This window comes from Polyodon spathula, unplaced genomic scaffold (assembly GCF_017654505.1).
Source record: "Polyodon spathula isolate WHYD16114869_AA unplaced genomic scaffold, ASM1765450v1 scaffolds_1741, whole genome shotgun sequence".
In the NCBI taxonomy this organism is placed as follows: Eukaryota; Metazoa; Chordata; class Actinopteri; order Acipenseriformes; family Polyodontidae; genus Polyodon; species Polyodon spathula.
In genome coordinates this window covers 1-11,011 of record NW_024473217.1, presented here as the reverse complement: position 1 = coordinate 11,011, position 11,011 = coordinate 1, and the positions used below count along the sequence as shown (strand labels likewise).

At 52.0% G+C, this 11,011-nt stretch overlaps 1 protein-coding gene, 1 long non-coding RNA gene and 4 other non-coding genes across 6 annotated transcripts; all 6 read left to right on the top strand.

Annotated features, from left to right (window-relative positions):
* Positions 1-71: 71 nt before the first annotated feature.
* On the top strand, positions 72-2,901 carry LOC121310138. The gene is made up of 6 exons (XR_005948736.1): positions 72-337; positions 811-855; positions 1,499-1,599; positions 1,925-1,969; positions 2,321-2,362; positions 2,735-2,901. It is a non-coding gene; the product is annotated as an uncharacterized LOC121310138 (long non-coding RNA).
* LOC121310141 lies at positions 500-572 on the top strand. Its single transcript, XR_005948739.1, has one exon. It is a non-coding gene; the product is annotated as a small nucleolar RNA SNORD31 (small nucleolar RNA).
* Positions 1,769-1,841, top strand: LOC121310139. The gene has a single exon (XR_005948737.1). It is a non-coding gene; the product is annotated as a small nucleolar RNA SNORD30 (small nucleolar RNA).
* On the top strand, positions 2,023-2,096 carry LOC121310140. The gene has a single exon (XR_005948738.1). It is a non-coding gene; the product is annotated as a small nucleolar RNA SNORD31 (small nucleolar RNA).
* LOC121310142 lies at positions 2,406-2,533 on the top strand. The gene has a single exon (XR_005948740.1). It is a non-coding gene; the product is annotated as a small nucleolar RNA SNORD22 (small nucleolar RNA).
* Positions 2,902-6,942: 4,041 nt separating the features above from the next.
* Positions 6,943-11,008, top strand: LOC121310137 (4F2 cell-surface antigen heavy chain-like; the record flags this gene model as incomplete). The annotated part of the gene is made up of 6 exons (XM_041243433.1): positions 6,943-7,043; positions 8,424-8,566; positions 8,907-9,195; positions 10,397-10,570; positions 10,715-10,809; positions 10,901-11,008. Coding segments are annotated over exons 2-6 (789 nt in total), but the record flags the coding sequence as incomplete, so codon positions are not given.
* Between the last annotated feature and the right edge of the window lie 3 nt (positions 11,009-11,011).

Below are 11,011 nucleotides of genomic sequence, written 5' to 3'. Positions count from 1 at the left end.
ACTGGATCACACTGCTGTGCAGCGGGAGTCTGATTATTAAACTCCTAGTCTCAGGACTCCCACACTGCTGTGCAGCGGGAGTCTCGTTCCCGTCTCCAGCACTCCCGTTTTGTTTTGCTGTTAACCCTTGCTGTGCTGCTGCCGTCGTGATGATTTTCAACACTAAAGACAAGCATATGTCTGACCTCCCGCTGATGCGAGTGTGAGATCTGAACGCAGCGGGTCCTCCCGTGTCTCTCCGGGCCGCGAGCCGCAGCGAGGCTCTGTGCACTGAATCTGTCCTTCGTTTGCAGGCTGTGACCGTGCAGGGCTGCGCTGGAAGGAGATGGAGCTGCAGGTTAGTATCCACTTCACTGCTGCTTCCCCCTGTAGAGAATCTTTAGAATGAGTTTTAAGGAGGCTAGTTTTTGAATTGTAGACTCCCCACACCCCCCCTGACCAGGAGCTGGATTTCAGTGTCTGGTTTTCGATGTTCTCTGGCGTGCATTTCTCTCCCAGTCTCGCGTGATGACTTTCGTTACCGCCCCAGTCTGAGAATTCATGACTGACTGGTACTGTACCTTCTGATTGCAAGGACTTGGGTTCGAGAGACTGTCCCACGCTCCCCGCTGCGCGCTCTCCTGTGTGAGGCTGTGATGAGGGTTTCTAGGTTCAGATTAGTATGTGTGAACACTGCAGCTCTTCCAGCTGAGGTCAACCCTGATCTGGTGTATTCTGCTTGTTTTGACATGATTCTCACAGTTCTCAGCTCTGCAAACTGTAACGGACTATGGGGGGGAAAAATGCTGAACTCTTCTCCTCTATACACAGGGTTCCTGTAACCATGGATCCGAGTCCTGGGCTGACTCGCACAAGGTGAGCTGCGAATCCCAATTCTCACAGTACCGGGCGGGCTCGCCTGTGTGAGGGGCGGCGGGAATCTAACGTTCCCCCCCGCGCTAGTGTTCTGGAGGAGCGAGGTCGCCTCTACTGTCAGTGACTGGCCTGCCCCAGCTCGCTCTGCGATGCTGACCTGGCTGTGCAGGTGGAACTGGTTTGCCTCCCAGTTCCTGTTGTACTCCAGTAGCAGTATTATTATTATTGAATCCCTGGCAGGCTGTCTGCAGTACTGGTTTTTTGGAATGTCTGTACCAAGTTGCTGTGAGTCCTCTTGCCTTCTAGAGACTGTACTGTCAACCTGGGCTGCCGGATTCCAACTGTTCAGGGGGTGCTGTCCTGAGAGTGCCTGTCTCGAGGCTATATCTCGTGGACTCTAGGTTTTTTTTTTTTTTTTTTTTTTTTTTTTTTTTCTTTTATGCATACTGTGCCCTGACTGCGTGTTGATTTGGGGTCTCTGCTTGGTGCTACAGGGCTCTGCAGTCTCAATGATGAATAAACTAGCTCACTTTGATTCAGTGTGAAAATACAACCGAACAACCTGAGTGACTGCGGACGCTGTGCGTCTCTGCTGTGAACCGGGAGTCCAGGGGCTGCTTGTAACGGAGGTCTTCTCTTACAGTGGTGGCGGCTGATGGACCTGCAGAGCCCTATCTCTTGCAGTGGTGCCGGCGCCCTCTGGTGGCGGCTGATGGACCTGCATCCTGAAGCCAGCTGAATTCGGTAAGCAGTCCCATTCACTTTTGAAGAGATTTTTTTTTTTTTTTTTTTAAATAAGGCATCTCTACCTGAACACGGATTGCAGCTTTTGTGAAAGTGTGTTGACCTGGGCAGAGATTCGCTCTGTGATTTGTAAAGCCATGCTTTCCAGTTCTGAAGCGCGTCTTCCTGCTGTGGTGATGATTTTCGTATGGAATCTCGTTCGGCTGAATATCCCTGTTGAGAGACTGGAATATCTGAAGCTGCAGGATCACGCGGGTCCAGTTCAATAAAACCTCATCCTCGCTCTTCCACTGACTCTCATTCCTGTCCGTTCTTTCTCTCGCAGGTTTGGGACCCGGGACTCCAGGGCTCTGCTTACACCAGACACCAGGTGTGTGATTTTATTATTTGGTCCTCTTAGCTGGTGTGCGTTTCTCTCCCAGTCTCGCGTGATGACTCTCATTACCGCCCCAGTCTGAGAATTCATGACTGACTGGTACTGTACCTTCTGATTTGCAAAGACTCGGGTTCGAGAGACTGGCACACGCTCTCTCCTGTGCGAGGGTGCTTTCCTCAAGCAGCGTTGAGACTAGGTTCAGATTCGTCTGTGTGAACGCTGCAGCTCTCCCCGCTGCGCGCTCTCCTGGTCTGGTTCGTTTTGCCTCGGGAGTATTTCTTGAAGGTTAAGACCAGTGAGTTGTTTCTCGCATGGATTCATTTCTTGGTGTGTTTGTTTCTACAGATCTGGCAGTGGGGGCGTTCCGCTGGACTTCAGCATTACAAGGTGGGTCTTTCTGTCTCAACTCCTAACGGTTGTCTTGGCGCGGTCCCAGTGATGAACCCTGCACACGTCTTACGCACTGAACTGGGACCAGAACCTGCAAAGGTGAACCCACTGGTGCCGTCAGTGCAAGAAGGGGATGGCTTGTTGGGGTCTCCAACTGTCTGATGGGACCGCACCCCGAGGGGAGGGGGGAGGGGGTCTGCAGATAACATTTTGTTTAATTCTCTGTAGTATGTCAACACTTAATTTTTTGCAAATTCTGGATAAAAAGGCAACATTTTATAATTGTCTGCATGTTGGATTGCAGCGTGCTTTATGAAATCTAGAATCTCCTGGCTGTCTCTTTGACGTCATCGCCTTTCTCTTACCCAGGGTTCTGCGGAAGGACGTGGCTGCCTGGAAGAACAGAAGAGGGTCCTGGGAGTTGTAGTTTAACTGTCTTTCTAAAGCTGGTTTACCTTCAGTATCTCCTGTTTCTTGATGTGAGGGGTGTGCAGAACCCCCCCCTGTCTGCTCTCATAATAAATGACTGGACTGTGCAATGTGTGATCTGCTTGGTTTTGTTTTCACACTCAGAGCTGGTTTTAAATAATTCAGTTATAGCTCTTGAAATTGTAGTAGGATAATGTCTCCTGTTTTGACGCCAGCCTGTCTGCCATCCTTTCACTCCTTTCTATTGAAAGGCTGTTTCCATAGCAACAGGGGGGAGGGGGTCATAGTCCTCTGCTGCTATGGAAACCCAACAGAGCTGGCCTTTGTCTGACAGAAAAGCCTGCTGACCTTTCAGCATGAGTCTCTCACAGAGATAAGAGAGCAGCACTTTCCCAAGCCCGGTCCGGGGGCCCCTCTGCTGTTTCCAGTCCAGCCGAGCTCTCAATCACTGAACCAGACCCTGCGTGGAACTGGTCGTCCGCTCTACTGGATCTTTAAAAAATATTTATAGTGTGAGCTCTTACAGTTGATTAAATGTTCATTTGAAATCTGCAACTTAAGAGCTGAGAACAATTGTATATAAGTTTAATGATTGACTCAATGAAGGGTCTAGATATCAGGTCTCTCTCTCTCTCTCTCTCTCTCTCTCTCTGCCTCCTCAGCATTTTTTTCCTGTAATCTGTGTTTCAAAGTCCAGGGAAAGGTTGACACGACGCAAAGGCAGCTCAGAGTCACGCATCCAGTCGACTCTGAAGAGCTTCGTCATTTTAAGAACGTGCGAAAGTTTACAGACGAGAGGAGGCCATGCGGCCCATCTTGCTCGTTTGGTTGTTAGTAGCTTATTGATCCCAGAATCTCATCAAGCAGCTTCTTGAAGGATCCCAGGGTGTCAGCTTCAACAACATTACTGGGGAGTTGATTCCAGACCCTCACGATTCTCTGTGTAAAAAAAGCGCCTCCTATTTTCTGTTCTGAATGCCCCTTTATCTAATCTCCATTTGTGACCCCTGGTCCTTGTTTCTTTATTCAGGTCGACCCCAGCCCCCGGGTCACACTGTCAATACCTTTTAGGGTTGTGAATGCTTCAATCAGATCGCTGCGTCGTCTTCTTTGTTCAAGACTGAACAGATTCAATTCTTTTAGCCTGTCTGCATACGACATGCCTTTTAAACCGGAGATAATTCTGGTCTCTCTTCTTTGCACTCTTTCTTGCTCTCACTAATGCGTTATACTGCTTTAACATTACTTCCCTTGATGATGATTATTATTATTGCTGCTCTCCTATAAACCGATCCTGCGCTGCCCTGTGCGAGTCAGTCGCCTTGGGTGAAGGCGTCTAACAAATTAATAATAATAATAATAATAATACAAACCCTTCTGGAGCCCGTCCTTCTTGGCTGAGGGAGAGGGAGAGGGAGTCTGATTTCATGTCAACACAACATTCCTTCCTAAAAGCACATGCCGGTCTCTGGGAGTGTTGTTGACAGCCCGTTGCTCCTCGGAGTTAACCCTTTCCACGCCGCAGAGTTAGGTTCAAATGTCAGGCAAATGTTTGCAGGTTTGCTTTCATGAGACTAGCTGCTGCGGATTTAAAACAGACAGGAGCTCTGCAATGGGAAGCAGACAGACAGACAGGCACTACACTGTCCCCCCTCTCCCCCTCCTTCTCCACTCCCTCTCCCCTCTCTCCTCTCCCGGCACACGCTGTGTTGTTTACAGAGGAAGGATGTTGCTGCCCTGCCTGGATCCCCTTCCAGGAATTCAAGAGCAGCTGTAACTCCCAGCGGGGGGGCAGGGGGGGATCAGAGGAATATTAAAAGAAGGCTCGAAAGACCAAGAAAGAACCAAGTAAACAATAAACAGGGACTGACTGTAAGGATGACTCGAACCCTAGTCCTAATTATGGGTCCTAACCTCAGTGGTAAAAACATGATTATAATTATGACTGTGACTATTATTAATGTTATTAATATGATTATGATTACATGTGCTGTAGAAGCTCGAGCTGCTGTCGTGGTGTTCTGTAGTATTGAGGGTGACATTATAATACACACTTTCAAGAGTATTGAACAATGATAACAGATATACAGCCGTCCATCAAACAGGATCTTCAACACACGCCCGGGGGATTTGACACTGTATACACATATACACACATATACATATACACACATACATACACACACACACACACACATATACACACATACACACATATACATACATACACACATATACACACACATATACACACATATATACACACATATACATACATACACATATATACATAATACATACATACACACATATACATACATACACACATATACACATATACATACATACATATATATATTGGGTATACATATGACTTGCAAAACTAAGAAAATATAATGTCTCCTCTCTCTGAATTGCAGCGGGGGTAGATCACAGCCCCCCCTCTCCTCTCCTCTCCTCTCCTCTCTGAATTGCAGCGGGGGTAGATGCAGCCCCCCCTCTCCTCTCCTCTCCTCTCTGAATTGCAGCGGGGGTAGATGCAGCCCCCCTCCTCTCCTCTCCTCTCTGAATTGCAGCGGGGGTAGATGCAGCCCCCCCTCTCCTCTCCTCTCTGAATTGCAGCGGGGGTAGATGCAGCCCCCCTCCTCTCCTCCCCTCTCTGAATTGCAGCGGGGGTAGATGCAGCCCCCCTCCTCTCCTCTCCTCTCTGAATTGCAGCGGGGGTAGATGCAGCCCCCCTCCTCTCCTCTCCTCTCTGAATTGCAGCGGGGGTAGATGCAGCCCCCCTCCTCTCCTCTCCTCTCCTCTCTGAATTGCAGCGGGGGTAGATGCAGCCCCCCTCTCTCTCCTCTCCTCTCTGAATTGCAGCGGGGGTAGATGCAGCCCCCCTCCTCTCCTCTCCTCTCCTCCCAGAATCCTCTCTGTTAACGTCGCCCCGGCTACGTCGGGGGGAGGAGAGGAGCAGGAGAGACCTAACGTCGCCCCATCTACGGTCTGAAAATTGCAGCGGGGGTAGCCCCCCCTCCCCCTCTCCTCTCCTCTCCTCTCTGAATTGCAGCGGGGGTAGATGCAGCCCCCCTCCTCTCCTCTCCTCTCTGAATTGCAGCGGGGGTAGATGCAGCCCCCCTCCTCTCCTCTCCTCTCTGAATTGCAGCGGGGGTAGATGCAGCCCCCCTCCTCTCCTCTCCTCTCTGAATTGCAGCGGGGGTAGATGCAGCCCCCCTCTCCTCTCCTCTCCAGCGGGGGTAGATGCAGCCCCCCTCCTCTCTCCTCTCCTCTCCTCTCCTCTCTGAATTGCAGCGGGGGTAGATGCAGCCCCCCTCCTCTCCTCTCCTCTCTGAATTGCAGCGGGGGTAGATGCAGCCCCCCTCCTCTCCTCTCCTCTCTGATTGCAGCGGGGGTAGATGCCCCCCCTCCTCTCCTCTCCTCTCTGAATTGCAGCGGGGGTAGATGCAGCCCCCCTCCCTCCTCCTCTCCTCTCTGAATTGCAGCGGGGGTCTCCTCTCTGAATTGCAGTGGGGGCCGATCCAGCCCCCCCCCCTCGCTTTATTATGTCGGTTCGTTGCTCTGCAAAGCTCAGCGCTTGTTTGTGACTTCCTGCGCTCGAAGAACGTTCCGTACAGTTCTGAGAACGGGGGGCGGGGTTTGAGATTTAAGGTAGCCTTCGAGAAAGGCATCGCGACACGAACAACAACACGCAACATCAAATAAAAGAAATAAACACAAACCCATATCCGCTCGCTGTTCTATATATATATATATATATATACACATGTATGTATATATAATGCTAATTGCGCTGGGGAAGCGAGCCCTCGCTGGAGCCGTGTCGTTGCTGAGAGAGCGCGGAGTCCCGGAGCCTCCTTAAATCCTCGCCGCTCCCCCTGTATATAAAGCGGGCGGGGGTTGCACCCCGGCTCACAATCCGCTCTCACACCGAGCAGGAGAAGAGCAGGAAGAGGAGGTGCAACTCTCTGCGAGGCTCTGCAACGCTCTGCATTGCTCTGCAACGCTCTGCAAGGCTCTGCTAGGCTCTGCAACTCTCTGCAAGGCTCTGCAAGGCTCTGCAACTCTCTGCGAGGCTCTGCATTGCTCTGCAACTCTCTGCGCAACTCTCTGCGAGGCTCTGCAACGCTCTGCAACTCTCTGCGAGGCTCTGCAACTCTCTGCGAGGCTCTGCGAGGCTCTGCAACTCTCTGCAAGGCTCTGCAAGGCTCTGCATTGCTCTGCATTTTCATACTGGACAAAGGTGCGTTTAATTAGATCGAGTTACTTCTTTGTTTAAGCGCGGAACCGTTACCGACAGTGCGCGTTAAGTTGGATAATAATGGCAATACTGAAGGCGCTCCCGGGCCTGTAGGAGACCGGGTTTGTATATCAATGTGTTTTTATTTATTTTTTAACGCTGTTCTGTTAATAGATTGAAAGATATTTCGCATTGTTAAACATTATCCGGGGGCAACACGAGTCGACAGATCACACCAGCGGGCCAGCCAGAATGAATGAGCAGTCGATCAATAATCAATCGATCGATCAATCGATCCTCGATCGCGGCGCTCGCAAACGCCGTTTGGTTTAAAATAAATTACCTAAATAAACGCGGTGGGGTTTCAAATTGCCTTCAGTTCTTCGGTGTTTTACCGTGACTCGTGATTCCTCGTGTGCGTGTTTTTATCTGAGTGGGACTGTACTGCGTGGAATTCAATATGTTAACGGGGGTTTATTTCGATATATAGAGGGAGGGACGCTTTTGCCCAGAGCTGCAGACAGACCGGGCTGCCCGGCGATCACACCCGGTCCCGGAGAAGCGTTTCGAAACCGGCGGAACCGGGACCGCCTCGATCTGACGCAACAGCGGCGTGGAGTTGCACTGACGTCAGCGCAAATGCGAGGCGCGGGGATGCGTTCACGCAGATCCTGTCTGCGCAGATTCTGAGCTGCAGCCAGCGGGGAGCGCTCCTCGAAGATCATTGGCTGAGGTTGAGATTCTGCGCAGATTCTGAGCTGCAGCCAGCGGGGAGCGCTCCTCGAAGATCATTGGCTGAGGTTGAGATTCTGCGCAGATTCTGAGCTGCAGCCAGCGGGGAGCGCTCCTCGAAGATCATTGGCTGAGGTTGAGATTCTGCGCAGATTCTGAGCTGCAGCCAGCGGGGAGCGCTCCTCGAAGATCATTGGCTGAGGTTGAGATTCTGCGCAGATTCTGAGCTGCAGCCAGCGGGGAGCGCTCCTCGAAGATCATTGGCTGAGGTTGAGATTCTGCGCAGATTCTGAGCTGCAGCCAGCGGGGAGCGCTCCTCGAAGATCATTGGCTGAGGTTGAGATTCTGCGCAGATTCTGAGCTGCAGCCAGCGGGGAGCGCTCCTCGAAGATCATTGGCTGAGGTTGAGATTCTGCGCAGATTCTGAGCTGCAGCCAGCGGGGAGCGCTCCTCGAAGATCATTGGCTGAGGTTGAGATTCTGCGCAGATTCTGAGCTGCAGCCAGCGGGGAGCGCTCCTCGAAGATCATTGGCTGAGGTTGAGATTCTGCGCAGATTCCGAACACCCTCCTTCGTGTTTTGAAATGAACAGGCCTTGTAAGAAAGCAGCGGGCGGATGGATTGATTTGTTTGTTTGTGTGTGTGTGTGCAGCCGCCCCACGCTCTCTCGCGATGAGCAGCGACACGGAGCTCGGTTTGAAGGAGGTGGAGCTCAATGAGCTGGATGCGGAAAAGCAGCCAATGACGGGGGAGGGGAGCCCGGCTGCGGGGGCCGAGAAGAACGGCTGCGTGAAGGTGAGCGCGGAGTTAACTGTGTGGGAGACTGTCTCCCCTGGGAAAGAGCCCCGTGGAGTCTGTCACTATTATTATTATTAATATTGCAATGATCAGGAGCCAGGAGTTTGAGCAGGGTTAGAAACTCACACTAGCCCTGCTGCTGCTGCACCCAGTCCTGGGGTTCAGAGCTCCCCTCAATGAAGTCTAGTATTATTATTATTAATATTGCAATGATCAGGAGGCAGGAGTTTGAGCAGGGTTAGAAACTCACACTAGCCCTGCTGCTGCTGCACCCACTCCTCTCTGTCAGAGCCCCCCCCCCCCCCCTCTTCTCTCTCTCTCTCCCCTCCTCTCTCAGGTGAAGGTGCTGGAGGAGGAGGAGGGGGTGAAGTTCACAGGGCTGTCGAAGGAGGAGCTGCTCAAGGTGGCCGGGACTCCGGGCTGGGTCCGGACCCGCTGGGTTCTGCTGATTCTGTTCTGGCTCGGCTGGCTGGGCATGCTGGCCGCGGCCGTGGCCATCATCGTCCAAGCGCCGCGCTGCCAGCCCGTCCCGGAGCAGAGCTGGTGGCACAAGGGCGCCCTCTACAGGATTGGGGCCGTTGCTGCATTCATGGACTCCAATGGCGACGGGACGGGGGACCTGGCAGGTAGGGGGGCGTCCCGCAGGAGTAACACAGGGCTGGGAGCGGGACTCCCGCTGCACAGCAGTGTGATCCAGTCCTGCTTTCACTAGGAGTTTAATAATCAGACTCCCGCTGCACAGCAGTGTGATCCAGTCCTGCTTTCACTAGGAGTTTAATAATCAGACTCCCGCTGCACAGCAGTGTGATCCAGTCCTGCTTTCACTAGGAGTTTAATAATCAGACTCCCGCTGCACAGCGGTGTGATCCAGTCCTGCTTTCACTAGGAGTTTAATAATCAGACTCCCGCTGCACAGCAGTGTGATCCAGTCCTGCTTTCACTGAGAGTTTAATAGTAAGCCGTGCTCTCCTCTCTTGCTCCTCCTCTGAGTCGTCAGGCTGAACATTCGCATGTTTTTCAAAGGGACCGGCTGGCTGTGGGCTTGTCTGTTCCTGTCCTGGGAAACAGGTCTATGCAGTGACTGGAGCATGTGATCCTGGGGGCGGGGGGGGCGGCGGCACATGAGCTGCAGTTACCCCCCCCCGGGCTTAAATCCGGTACAGTCTGGTTTCTCTTGTGATAAACAGGAGTGTCTCTTACATCAGCCTGAGTCAGCATTGAGGCTAGAGTCAGCAGGCAAGCACAGATTAGGAACTAGGGGAAAGGTTGAGAGAGGGGGAGGAGGGAGGTCAGTTTTCTGCTGAGCTGTGTTTCCCTAGATACAGCAGTGTGATCCAGTCCTGCTTTCACTAGGAGTTTAATAATCAGACTCCCGCTGCACAGCAGTGTGATCCAGTCCTGCTTTCACTAGGAGTTTAATAATCAGACTCCCGCTGCACAGCAGTGTGATCCAGTCCTGCTTTCACTAGGAGTTTAATAATCAGACTCCCGCTGCACAGCAGTGTGATCCAGTCCTGCTTTCACTAGGAGTTTAATAATCAGACTCCCGCTGCACAGCGGTGTGATCCAGTCCTGCTTTCACTAGGAGTTTAATAATCAGACTCCCGCTGCGCAGCAGTGTGATCCAGTCCTGCTTTCACTAGGAGTTTAATAATCAGACACACCTGAGCTTGTTAGCTAGACACACTGGGGGCTGATCAAGCTGGCAGCAGTGAAACCTGGACTGGATCACACTGCTGTGCAATAGGAGTCTGATTCCCAGCCCTGTGCGTGACAAAGAGGCAGCGACTCTATTGGTAACCCCTCACCCCTCCTCGCTCCCTCCAGGAATCGCCCAGCGCATCGACGAGCTGAACCAGTTGAAGATCAAGGGGCTGGTACTGGGACCAGTACACAAAAGCCTTCGGGACACAGACTCTAATCTGGATCTGACGGCCATCGACCCCTCCCTGGGCAGCATGGAGAATTTCACCAGGCTGCTCGAAGTGGCTCAGAAGAAAAGTGAGCCCAGTTTATCATTTTTTTTTTTTTTGCCTTGTTTTTTTGAGAGCGCTGTGAGATACTTTCTGTATGGACGGCGCTATATAGATACTGTAGATATTTACTGTAGATCTCTTTCTCTCTCTCTCTCTCTCTCTCTCCCAGGTATTCGAGTGATCCTCGATCTCACTCCGAATTACAAAGGGGAGAAGCCCTGGTTCAGTGAGGCTTACCTGAAGAACAGCCAAGAGAAAGTCAAGGTAACTGACGAGGGCACAGAATCCACACTGGAGAGAGAGAGAGAGAGAGAGACTCTCTGTCTATTGGTTCTGACTTTCTCTTGCTCTCCAGGAAGCGTTTCGGTTCTGGTTGGGTCGCGGGGTGGACGGGATCCAGCTGTCTGGTGTGGAGGAGCTGGTGGAGATGCAGCCGCAGCTATGGGATGAGCTGAGGAACCTGACT